Genomic DNA, 12895 nt, shown 5'->3' with positions numbered 1-12895 from the left:
TTACTGAATGTCTAGCATGTGCTGCCATTCTAAGGACTGGGTTCGCTATAGTATTTAATCAGTAACTGGAAGGGGACAGAAGGGTGGGAAGAACTGGTAGTCACAGGCAGAGAGGAGTCTTCAGCTTTGAGCCTGGATGATGGAGAGCTGCTGCTATTTATTTTGAGGAGCAAACAGAGATGGAAGTTTGGAGTATACGTTCAATTTGACTTTTACTGCACTGGATTTTTCCTGTGGGAAAATCCCACGGCTTTTGGAGCTCTCTGGGAGGTAGCTGTCAGTGATGGACAGAGGACAGGGAAGCCTAGAGATTTAAATTTGAAGCAATTTCTATTCTATTTCATCTAGAACCCAGCAAGGAGGTAAGATGTGCAAAGCTTGAGTAGTGAAAGAGAAGAGGGTGTCAGACTCTGCGGGAACTCTGCCCTTAAGAGTGAGGGGGGAGGAAGCGGAGAGGATAAAGGACATTGGCGCACTACCCAGAAGAGATTTCAAGAACTGGGTAGTTGCCAGTACTAAACATGAGGCAGGAGGGAAGATCTTTATTTAGGAGACGCCAGATGTTCAGAAAGAATTAGGGAATGAGTGGGAAAGGAAACGCTGGAGTGATTAAACATCTATTTCGCTTTCCTTTGAGAAGCTAGAAAAGGAAGGGGGAGAAAAGAAAGAATCGTGACTGCAAACCACAGAACACTCGGGAAAGGTCTTATTTTAGTCCTGTCACTCATCCCTGATTTCCATCGTCCCACGTAAAGCACTTGGCTGCTCAAGCCATTAACCTTCCCTGTCACAATAACCGGAATAAATACTATCCACTCTGACAGCCTCACGGCTTCCAGAGGCAGGTAAAGAGCATGACTCCCAGTGCGGGAGACGTAGGGGACGTGGGTTCCATCCCTGGGTCAGGAAGAGCCCCTGGAGGAGGACACAACAACCCACTCCAGTGTTCTTGCCTGCAGAATCCCATGGACAGAGGAGCCTGGTGGGCTACAGTTCATAAGGTCACAAAGAGCCGGACATGACGGAGGCGACTCAGCAGCAGCAAACGGTTTCACAGGATTTGTTCAGGTGCCACATCCCCACCAATCTACTGGAAACTCCTTGAAAGGAGGGCCTGACACAATTTTCATTAAAATTCTCAGGGCTTCATCGAGCCATGACAATAACCATTTGGGAAAATGTTTGTTGGATGAAATGTAAAGTGTGAGCAATATTCAACGCTAACACACCCTGAGACCTTCCTGTTCACTCATCACTGCGAAATGCGCCTAGGCACACAGCGCTAGCATTGCCCACAATCCTGAGACAGGTGCCATAACTATCCCATTTTGCAGAGGAGCAAATGGTAACCATGACACCACCTTATATCAGAAAGCAAAAAGGAACTAAAGAGCCTCTTGATGAAAGTGAAATTAGAGTGAAAAATCTGGCTTTAAACTCAATATTCACAAAACTAAGATCATGGGATCTGCTCCCTTCACTCCATGGCAACTAAATGGGGAAACAAACAGTGAAAACAATGACGGACTTAATTTTGGGGGGGCTCCAAAATCACTGCAGATAGTGACTACAGCCATGAAATTAAAAGACGCTTGCTCTTTGGAAGAAAAGCTATGATCAACCTAGATAGCATACTAAAAAGCAGAGACATTACTTTGCCAACAAAGGTCCGTCTAGTCAAAGCTATGGTTTTTCCAGATGTATGGGTGAGAATTGGACTATAAAGAAAGCTGAGCACCAAAGAATTGATGCTTCTCAACTGTGGTGTTGGAGAGACTCTTGAGAGTCCCTTGGACTGCAAGGAGATCCAACCAGCCCATCGTAAAGGAAATCAGTCCTGAGTGTTCAACGGAAGGACTGATGCTGAAGCTGAAACTCCAATACTTTGGCCACCTGATGCGAAGAGCTGACTCACTGGAAAAGACCCAGATGCTGGGAAAGACTGAAGGCGAGAGAAGGGGACGACAGGGGATGAGATGGCTGGATGGCATCACCGACTCGATGGACATGAGTTTGGTGAACTCCGGGAGTTGGCGATGGACAGGGAGGCCTGGCGTGCACAGGCCTGGGGTCGCACAGAGTCTGACACAACTAAGCGACTGAACTGGTAACCGGCCCAAAGCCCCCACCAGTGGCTCTTATAGCTCGGGTGACAGAGCGACAGAGGACGCCCCACGTTCAGTCACGTGAGAGGCGCCAGAGCCAGTAACTCGTCTCAAACTAGACCACAGCCGCAAAAGAAAGAAGCAGGAACAGCCCTGCACCGCCAGCGGCCCCACTGGCTCAGCGGAGCCGTAGTGCGCCTGCGCGCAGGATGACTTCTGCCAGGCCTCCGCCGGGTTCAGAGACCCGCGTCCCGGCCTCGCGAGGCCCAGAGCGAAGGCGAGACCGCGACAGTCGGGGACGGGGTGGGGCGCGTGCTGATGACGAAAGCGGAAGTTCTGCGGCAGAGGCGGGACGCGAGCCCGGCGCGGGGGCTGGGACGCGGAAGCCCGGTGGGGAGGGTCGGGCGCTGTCTGAGTGCCGGGTGGTTTCCGAACAAGTTCCCGAGGGAGGCAGCCGCGAGGTTCCAAGCCGCTGGCCTGCGTGCGTTCGGGCCGCTCCAGGTGTGAGTCGACGTCGCCCTGTTGCCTGCCTCCGCCCCAGGCCCTCCCCGGGGAGCCGCCTCGGGTCTCCACCATGGCGTCCACCTCGACCAACCTGCAGGTATCCCCGGCGCGAGAGGGTGGTGGGCAGGGAGGGCGGCCGCGGCCGCGCCCCTCGCGGGGCGGGGAGGGCGGTGCCCGCGCCCCGAGCCCGGGGGAGGAGGCCGGCTTTCCGCCTGCCCCCGGGCTCGCCGGAGCTCCCCGCGCTGTAGGACTCCTGGCTTTTGTTGAGGCTTTTCTGCCGTGTGTGTGTGTGGTCTTTTTCCCTTTTCAAACCAGCCGAGTTTGAACCGAACTGGTTGAAGCTTGAAGGAGAGGCATAGACCCCATCGGTGTAAGGGAGAGAGGAAAGGACGGGACGCACGCAATGCGCTGCTCTGGATCAGATGGAAATAGGAAGGCTGGGGTCCTCTCCGGGTCCCTCAGGCCGCTGTAGCACAGCCTTTCTAGCTGTCAGATGGGTAGAGTCGTGAGCTCAGAATCGGGAATCCGCGAGGGCCTGGGCTCTGCGTTCAGCTGCGCCGTGATGGCTCCCCAAGTGTGGCATGTAAATAAGATCGTGGGGAAGGTTTTAGCGCCTTTGTTACTTCACCTTTCCGCCCCTACTGCAGTGAGTTCCGTGTTTTATTCGTAAAGCACGTGATCCTACTGTTTTAGACAGTTGTTCAACTTCTGTGGAATGCAGTTCTTTGAGATGAGACATTTTTTAAACAGTGCCTCCAATCCTGGGGTTTCAGTTCAGTCGCTCAGTCGTGTCCGACTCTGTGTGACCCCATGGACTGCAGCAGGCCAGGCCTCCCTGTCCATCACCAACTATCCGAGTTTACTCAGACTCATGTCCATTGAGTCGGTGATGCCATCCAACCATCTCATCCCCTGTCATCCCCTTCTCTCTCCTTCAGTCTTTCCCAGCATTAGGGTCTTTTGCAGTAAGTTGGCTCTTCGCATCAGGTGGCCAAAGTATTGGAGTTTCAGCTTCAACATCAGTCCTCCCAAAGAATATTCAGGACTGATTTCCTTAGGATGGACTGGTTGGATCTCCTTGCAGTCCAAGGGACTCTCTAGAGTCTTCTCCAACACCACAGTTGAGAAGCACCAATATTTCGGCGCTCTTCTTTCTTTATAGTCCACCTCTCACATCCATACATGACAACTGGAAAACTATAGCTTTGACTAGACGGACCTTTGTTGGCAAAGTAATGTCTCTGCTTTTTAATATGCTCTCTAGGTTGGTCATAGCTTTTCTTCCAAGGATCAAGCATCTTTTAATTTTATGGATGCAGTCACCATCTGCAGTGATTTGGAGCCCCCCAAAATAAAGTCTCTCACTGTTTCCATTGTTTCCCCATCTAGTTGCCATGAAGAGATGGGACTGGATGTCATGATCTTCGTTTTCTGAATGTTGAGTTTTAAGCCAACTTTTTCACTCTCCTCTTTCACTTTCATCAAGAGGCTCTTTAGTTCCTCTTCACTTTCTGCCATAAGGGTGGTGTCTTCTGCATATCTGAGGTTATTGATATTTCTCCCAGCAATCTTAATTCCAGCTTGGAATTTTGCATGATGTACTCTGAATGTAAGTTAAATAAGCAGGGCGACAATATACAGCTTTGACATACTCCTTTCCCAATTTGGAACCAGTCCGTTTTTCCCTGTCCAGTTCTAAGTGGGGTTTAGAATGTGACTTAACCTCAAGGGCCAGTAGGTAAATTTGGGACAAAAGAGGGGTATGAATACCTGTATTGAATCCTCCTCTTGGTTCAACAGTTGGAAAGGCATCTGTTGAGTACAGGCACCTAGGATAATTAGCAGAGGATCTGCTTAGCCCAGAATGGTTGATCCTGAAGAAAGATCACTGAAAGTAGACCAATTTAAATCGAAATCAAATTTTCACTGGAAAGGGGGTGGAGTGCTTGCTTGGGACTTTTATGTTGAAAATCGACCAAAAAGATTATGAAAATAAATGTTTTGTTTCACAAAATATAATTGCAACTGTGACTGACTTCTTAGAGAATGTCATGTGTTGATTTTTATATGTGTATTTTTGTCAAGATTTCCTTAAACTAAGATGCAACAATAATGTAACCCCATTCAGAAGGGGTCTTTTTGGTAAAAGTACTTGGAAAAGGTATTGGTCATTTGATAAAAGTATTGTTCCCTTGAGTGTCAAAGGTGGTTTCTTTTGAAGTGCGCATCTCGTCTTCATCCTTCTTGGTTTGTCAGTTACCTGCATAGTTTTATTCCACCATCTGTAAAACATGTTTCTATTGAAGTTCGTTGCTGTACAGCTTTATCCTGGTTTCAGTTGTACAGCATAGCGATTCCTTTTTCCACAGATCATGCAGCACTAAGAGTGTTTACAAGACAATAGCCATGACTTCCTGTGCCCCGCTGTTTCCCTGTTGCTCACCCACCTTACGCATAGTCCACCAGCGTTTCATTTGTCAAGAATCTGCATGTGATTTGGGCTTCCTACAGTATAATCTGCATCTACTTATCTGTATTTTTTCTTTTGCAAGATTGCAATTTCATTCTATAATTGTTTGCATTACGTTGGAATTGGACTATGAATGTTCTTCAGTAAATCAGTTTGAGATTGACCTGTCTTAAAGGCATAGTTGCTAGTGCTAAACAGGAAGAGAGAATGAGCTGTATTTTTATCAGTGGTTGGGTCAGGTGCACATTCTCATTCAACCTTTTCAATCTTCTAATGTAGGAAATTTGGGTGAAGAATATTTAACTAACAAATAATTTTCCGATCAAACAAGGCAAAAGTCCCCATGCTGCTGCTGCTGCTAAGTTGCTTCAGTCGTGTCCCACTCTGTGCGACCCCATAGACGGCAGCCCACCAGGCTCCCCCGTCCCTGGGATTCTCCAGGCAAGAACACTGGGGTGGCTTGCCATTTCCTTCTCCAGTGCATGCAAGTGAAAGTGCAGTCACTCAGTCGTGTCCGACCTCAGCGACCCCATGGACTGCAGCCTTCCAGGCTCCTTCATCCATGGGATTTTCCAGGCAAGAGTACTGGAGTGGGGTGCCACTGCCTTCTCCAAAAGTCCCCATAGCCAGATGCTTATAATCAAATGGAGGAATGCAGATAACTAAAGATCAAAATAAAATAATGTAGTGATCCTCTAGTGAGGGAGGGCAGAAAGGAAGGGCTTGTGTAACTCTCTGAGGATAAATGAGAACGGTCCCACAGAGGAGGTGATGGTGAGCTTAGATAAAGCAAGATACTGACCCTGTCTGCCTGGTGTTTGGTGGGATCTCACTTAGTCCTCAGAACAGCTCTTCAAGGAGAGTATTACTTCAGTTTCTCAGGATAAGAATCCAGGGCTTATTAAGGTTATGATTTACCCAGAGACATACAGTTAATTTGTTGAAGGTAGTTTTGAATCCAGGCCTATCTGCTTATATGTTGGTGCTTTTTCACAATAAAATCATGCTTTCTTGGACAGAGTAGGAGGCATTCCAGGTAGAGAAAATGAACTTATGCCTTAGTCTAGAAGTGTAATAGACCTTGGAGAGAGTCGGTAGAAACTGCAAGTTCATTGTGCATAGAACTCACGTTTCCTCAGTCCAGAATGTTTGTTTGTTTTTAAGAGTGTCTACATGTTGGGGCATCATAAAAGAAATATATCACCCTTGATTTCCAAGGGCTCATATGCTGGTGTGAAAGCAGACATAAAGTGACTTGGGGTATCTTGTGACTTTAGAAGCATGTGCAGGGGCAGTGGAAATTTAGCGCACACATGGTTGGGTCTCCTAGGCTTGCTGGGGAGGGCTTCTAGCAGGACCACAGTGACTGTTCTGAGTCCTGGAGAAGCTGGAGTTTTACAGGGAGACGCTGGGCACAGTGTTCCGGGTGGGCCACAGGCTGCGCACGCAGGCGCGGAGTCTGAGCCACCTGGGTTGGCCCAGTAGTTTGGCGTGACGGGACCGGAGTGTGCAGGGAGAGGTCGCGCCTAGGTCGGCCACGTCCCGAGCAGCAGTGCACACGCGGGTGATCGGCCCCGTCCTGCTTCACACAGGGAGTCAAGAGAAGCAGGAAGCTCCAGTTTTTGTTCTAGAACAAAACCATTGTGTGTGTACAGGGACAGCTTGACAGGTGGCAGGCCTGGAAGCACTGAAACCAGTTAGGAGGCAGGCTCTGTCTCTGCGACGGGAGGTGGCGAGGGCCAGAGTGGTGCAGTAGCTGTGAGAATCGGGGCAGGCCTGGCGAGAGACGGACCGAAGGGGAAGGGGAGCTGGGCGTGGCTCTCCACTTAACGAGCAAGCTTCTCCCAGGTTCCTTGTTGGGGGTCTGAGTGGGTTGGTTCTGGGATTACTGGAAGACGGGGCATCTTTGGGGCCAGACGGGTCCTGAACTTTTGGGGCTTGAAGTGCTTGTGGGGACAGTCGGTGGAAGTGTCCACTGAGCAGTTGGGTTCCTGTGTGTAGAACTTAGACTGGTTGGGGATAAGGATTTGGGGGTTCCTAGCACACAGATGGTAACAGAGGTTGGGGCAGCTTGGAGTTTATGGAATGAGGGGAACAGGAACCAAGGCACAAACCGAGTGGAATAGCAGCGCTAGGAGAGAGAAGGGAGCCCGAGAAGGAGTGGTGGCGTAGCCGAGAGTGACACCTGGGAGGACAGAGGAGGCCGCCTCGGGGTCTGTCTGACGAGGGCTCACCTGCTCACCCGGAACCCGGCGAGTGGGAGCTCGGGCCGCCGGGGAGCAGGAAGACGGCAGTGGGAGGACCCGGGAAACCGAGATGCGCGCAGGGTCCTCCTTGGGACTTGGCTGTGGAGGTGAAGAGACAGGTAAGTTGTTAGTTACATGGAACCTTAGAATTAGGGAGAGGTGGTGTGTTTTGTTGGTGTTTTGTAGCTGTGAGTCTAAGATAGGACTTACGTACATTTTTATGCCAAGGATTGCTCCCTTAAAAAGGGGGAAAGTTAGGTTGGGGAGGACAGTTGCGCTGATATAATTGAGGGGAATAACTGTCAGAGGACGAAGCGGGGGTAGGTTCCAGAGCACTGGGGAAAAGTTAGTCTTGAAAGATGGGGGCTGGGCCAACTTTCCTCTTGAGAAGGTGGTTCTGGAATTTTCCCAGGGTTGTCTCGCATGCGCGTGTTGTGGTCTCCTACCTTGAAAAGGACAGTCCCCGGAGTCCCCGGCCTCTGTAGCTCCACGTCGATGACTGGATCCGGGCTGACCCCAGCGTCCAGTCAGTCTCCTGCTAGACTCCGGAATGTAAAAGAGCCGTTGCCACCGGCGTGACTCCTGTCCTCGTGAAGCTTGTGTTCTGGGAGGAGAGGACAGGCCAAAACCAAACCGACCTGCACAGAAAGAAGCTGCTGGGAGCATTTTAAACAGAAGAGTGCTGTGTTTGCAAATTGAATTAATTTGGGAATCATTAGCCTAAAGATAATCAGTTTTAATCATTGAGAACAGCTTACTCAGGGAGGTAGTAAGCAGAAGCCCCACCCAAAGCCCAGAGGAACCTTAATATCTTTCAGTGTCAAGAAGAAGACAGTGTTACAAGAAGAATCAGCAAAGGAAACTGAGCAGGATCTGTCAGAGAGGTAGGAGGACAGCGTAATATTCTCTTGTAGAACATTGTCGAGGGATCACGATGAAGACGGAGCTGGCCTTTGGATCTGGCTTCACAGAGAACCTTGATATGAACAGTTTTATTGATGAGATAAGGGACAGGAGCCCAGATAGCCGAAGGGTATGCAGCAAGAAGGAACTGGAGAGAGTAGAGGCTGCTTTGGTGAAGTTTGGGTTCTAAACAGTAGCAGAGAAACAACCAAGCTGAAGGGGGTATTAGTGTCAGGGCTCTCTAAAGGAGGCTTGTTTGCAGGCACACGGAAGTACCTGGTGGAGAGAAGATGTCAGAGATGACAGGTGGGAGCCCGCGTCCTGGTGGAGGTTCTCCGTATGGAAGGAGATGGTCAGGGAGTGAGTGTGCCAGGGTGTGGAGGAATAAGCACAGGACAGGCGGGGAGCTGAGCGCGAGGATGGGGCGCAGCCTTTGAATGGAGCCTCCCTGAGGACGGGCTTCCCTGGTGGTTCAGCTGGTGAAGAATCCGCCTGCAGTGCGTGAGACCTGGGTTTGATCCCTGGGTTAGGAAGATGCCCTGGAGAAGGGACAGGCTCCCCACTCCAGTATTCTGGCCTGGAGAATTCCATGGACTGTATAGTCCATGGGGTCTCAAAGAGTTGGACACGACTGAGTGACTTTCACTTTCTCTGGGAACTGGTATTTGAACTACGACCTGGGGGAAGAGCGTCCTCAGCAGACGGAGCCGGGTGCACAGGGACCACAGGGTTTCAGCTGAGACCCAGACAGAGCCAGGCCGGCGCAGAGCACGACCCAGCACTGGGGACTGGTTGTCTCCAGGGGAAACGGCCAAAGGGTGCCCCTCCCTGGTGCTGTACGGGCTTCAGCATCACGTGTAGAGCAGGCTGACCGCTAAGAGGAGGCTAGGCAGTAAGTCTGACAAAAGCGGTAGAGGACTGCGCCAATTTTAACTTTGTCTCAAATGCAAAGTGCTAACAGCAATGAGGATGCAGTGAGGCGCTCAGCAGGAGCAACAGAGGCACGTCCTCAGATCCTCATCTCTGAGTGAAAGTGAGACCCTTGCTGTCCAATGTGGCTGCTGCCTGTGGCAATTCACATGTCACTTAAATTTAAAACTCACTTTTCAGTCACATTAGCCAAAAGTTTCAAGAGCAATATTTTCCTGTACTGGACAATGCAAATACAGACGTGTACCTCATCAGAAAAAGTTACCATATATGGAACGAGATTATTAAGTCCTGACTATGCAGGTTTCAGCTGGTGTCATTCTGGCCCTAAAAGAGGGCTGACTGATGCGTCCACCCTTTATATCCTGCTGGGCTGACCAGACTTGCAAATTAAGCTTCGAGTTCAACAATCTGAACTTTGAAGCATGTACTGCTGCTGCTAAGTCACTTCAGTCGTGTCCGACTCTGTGCGACCCCACAGATGGCAGCCCATCAGGCTCTTCCATCCCTGGGATTCTCCAGGCAAGAACACTGGAGTGGGGTGCCATTTCCTCCAATGCATGAAAGTGGAAAGTGAAAGTGAAGCCGCTCAGTCGTGTCTGACTGTTAGCGGCCCCATGGACTGCAGCCCACCAGGCTCCTCCGTCCATGGGATTCTCCAGGCAAGAGTACTGGAGTGGGGTGCCACTGCCTTCTCCGCTACATGTACTGCTACGTTTGATCAACTCTAAAACACACCATTTATTTTTCTTCCCTCCTGATAGAGCAGCTGGAAGGCCTGTTCCTCCCATTTATCCCGTCTATATGCAGTCCATGAGCGACTGCTTCCAAACATACTATTTATACCATATGGTTCGTTTCTGCATTATATGAATGATTTCTTAGTTGTCTCCTCACTTTTGGTGTAGCATGACCATGACCACTTTTTCTGCTGGCTCTTATTTCTGTTGAATGCAGTTTTCCTATCTAAGTTAATCCAGGCGGAATGTCTCGGTGAGCATGCTTTTCTTTATCTGCATGTGTGTGCATAGTTTAGAATATTAAAGGTAGCTTTCTTGGTGGAAGCCTCACTCTCAGATGATCACAGACCCACGTGCAGCTGCGAGGAAGAGGAGAGCCTGTGTAGCCGTCTCCCCGTGCCCCCAGTAGCCTGGGTGTTGGCCTTGGCACATTCCACTGTGTTACTCAGATTTCCCCAGTTCTACTTTGTGTGTCTGTCAGAGTTCTGGCACACGAGTTAATTCTTGAATCCCCATCCCACAGTCGTGATACAGAAGAGTTCTACCCACAGGGGTCTCTCCTGCTGCCGTTTCATAACCACAGCCCCTTCTCCTTCTCTTCTCCCTGCATCCCTGTCTCCTGACGATTCTTACCTGGTTTTGTCCTTTGAGGTCGTATGAATGGAATCGTGCGGTAGGTAACCTTTCGGGATTGGTTCTTTTCACTTAGCATACTTGTTCCAAGATTCATCCAAGCTGTGTATATCAGTAGTCCATTCGTTTTTGTTACTGAGCAGTACTTACTCCCTGCTGTGGGACGTACCAGAGCTTAGCCATGCAGCCTTTGAAGGACATCCAGAACGTTCAAGTACAATTTTTTGTGTGAACATAGTCTTCCTCTCTCCGGGATTACCGTCCAGGAGTGCAGTTGCTGGTTCCTATGGTAGTTACCTGTTTAAATTTGTAAAGAATGAAACCCTCTATTTCTCAGAGCGACTGCACCGTTTTACGTCCCAGCAGTGTAGAAGCGACTCCCTTTGCGTGCTCATTGCCGTGTGGTGGTGTCGCCGCTGTTTGTTTCAGCCGTTCTGGCGCGCGCTCCGTGCTGCCGCCCCGTGGCGTTCAGTCTGCATGTCCCTCGCGGCTTGCGGTGTTGAGCGCCTCTCATGCGCTTAGTCGCCGCCTGTGTGTCCTCTGTGGTGAGACGTCTGTATATGTCTCCAGCTTGTGGCTCCTTCGGCTGTTTTTAAACTGTTGGTTTCTGAGAGTTCTTTCTGTATTCTGAGTACTGGTCCTTTCCCTAATATGTGGTTTGCAAACATCTCCCAATCTAACTTGTCATTTCCTCCTTTTAATAGGATATTTTGTAAACCAAAGGTTTTTGATGAGGCCCAGTTTATGATTTCTCCCCCCCCCCGCCCCCCCCCTTGAGGTATGATTGGTGGATGGCGTGGTATTAGCCTCCCGCTCCCTTGAGGTGTGATTGGTGGATGGCGTGGTATTAGGTGTAATTGGTGTATGACGTGGTATTAGCGTCCCGCCCCTTGAGATGTGATTGGTGGATGGCATTGTGTTAGCGTCCTGCCCCTTGAGGTGTGATTGGTGGATGGCGTGGTAATAGGTGTAATTGGTGTATGACGTGGTATTAGCGTCCCGCCCCTTGAGGTGTGATTGGTGGATGGCGTGGTAATAGGTGTAATTGGTGTATGACGTGGTATTAGCGTCCCACCCCTTGAGGTGTGATTGGTGGATGGCATGGTATTAGGTGTAATTGGTGTATGACGTGGTATTAGCCTCCCGCTCCCTTGAGGTGTGATTGGTGGATGGCGTGGTATTAGGTGTAATTGGTGTATGACGTGGTATTAGCGTCAGGTGTGCGGCGTGGTTCGCTGTTTGTGTGCGCTGTGAGAGGGTCCCCACGGCGAGTCTAGTTAGTATCTGCCACCACGCTCAGTTCCAGAATGTTTTCCCCGGGGTAGGAGCTCTCTGATAATAGCCATTCGGACGGCTGTGAGGTGACATCCCGCCGTTTTGATCCGCATTTCCCTGACGATTGGCACTCTTGTGCGCCTCTGCATGTGCCTGCTGGCCATCTGTATGTCTTCTCTGGAAGAATGTCTGTTCAGATCCTCTGCCCATTTTTTTCGGTCAAATTGTTTTGGTTTTCGCTATTGATTTGCCTTCCTGACACTAACCCCTTGTCAGACATACGAGATTTGTAAGTATTTTCTCCCTTTCAGTTGGTCACCGGTTCCTGTTCTTTCTGTTGGTTAGTTCCTGTTCAGAGCTGTTTTGTTTGATGTAGTCAGACTTACTTAGTTTTGCTTTTGTTGCCTTTATGGTATCAAATCCAAAATATCGTCACCAAGACCAGTGCCAGGGAGCTTCTCACTTGTGTTTTCTTCTGGGAGATTTGTGGTTTTAGGTCTTATGTTCGGATCTGAGCTAAAACCTGTATATGGTGTAAGATAATGCTTATTTTCATTCTTTTGCATATGGCTGTCCAGTTTTCCCAGCATCATTTATTGGAGAGACTATCCTTTCCCTCCCGTGTGTGTTTTGCTTCCTTACAGTAGATTAATTGGCAGTGTATGTGTTGGTTGATGCCTGGTCTCCCTCTTCTGGTCCATTGATCTGTGCGTCTGTTTTTATTTTTTTCTTTTCATACATTGTGTTTCGGTGTCAAGTCTGAGAACCCTTTGCCTAGCCCTTGAGGGTGAAGATAGCTTTGTTTTGTCTGAAGATTTTATGGTGTAAGTCCATGATCCATTTTGAGTTAGTTTTTGTACAAAGTGCAGGGTTTGGTTTGCGATTTCTCCTCTCTCCCTTATATTTCGGCTCATGGATGTTCAGTTGCTCTGTAGTCGGTTCTGAGGCCTGTCTCTCTGCCCTTAGCCTGCCTTTCTGTGTCTTTGTCAGAGTTCAGTTAGAGGTGTTGGTATGGATCTAATTCTGGTAGTTGTTTGTTGTTTTTTTTAATGCTACACAAAGTTGCCTGTTTCATTATAGAATTTTTAA

The 12895-nt window shown here is 49.4% G+C and overlaps 1 protein-coding gene across 1 annotated transcript in view; it reads left to right on the top strand.

Annotated features, from left to right (window-relative positions):
- Positions 1-2428: 2428 nt before the first annotated feature.
- VPS4B (vacuolar protein sorting 4 homolog B) overlaps positions 2429-12895 on the top strand; it is a 31338-nt gene continuing 20871 nt past the window's right edge. Inside the window, exon 1 of the mRNA XM_027960952.2 lies at positions 2429-2706. Within this exon, the coding sequence (XP_027816753.2) occupies positions 2680-2706 (27 nt within the window). The 5' untranslated portion in view covers positions 2429-2679. The remainder of the gene's footprint in view (positions 2707-12895) is intronic.

Source organism: Ovis aries, chromosome 23 (genome assembly GCF_016772045.2).
Source record: "Ovis aries strain OAR_USU_Benz2616 breed Rambouillet chromosome 23, ARS-UI_Ramb_v3.0, whole genome shotgun sequence".
Lineage (NCBI taxonomy): Eukaryota > Metazoa > Chordata > Mammalia > Artiodactyla > Bovidae > Ovis > Ovis aries.
Note: the sequence above shows the minus strand (reverse complement) of the source record. Positions and strands in the feature narration are given on the sequence as shown.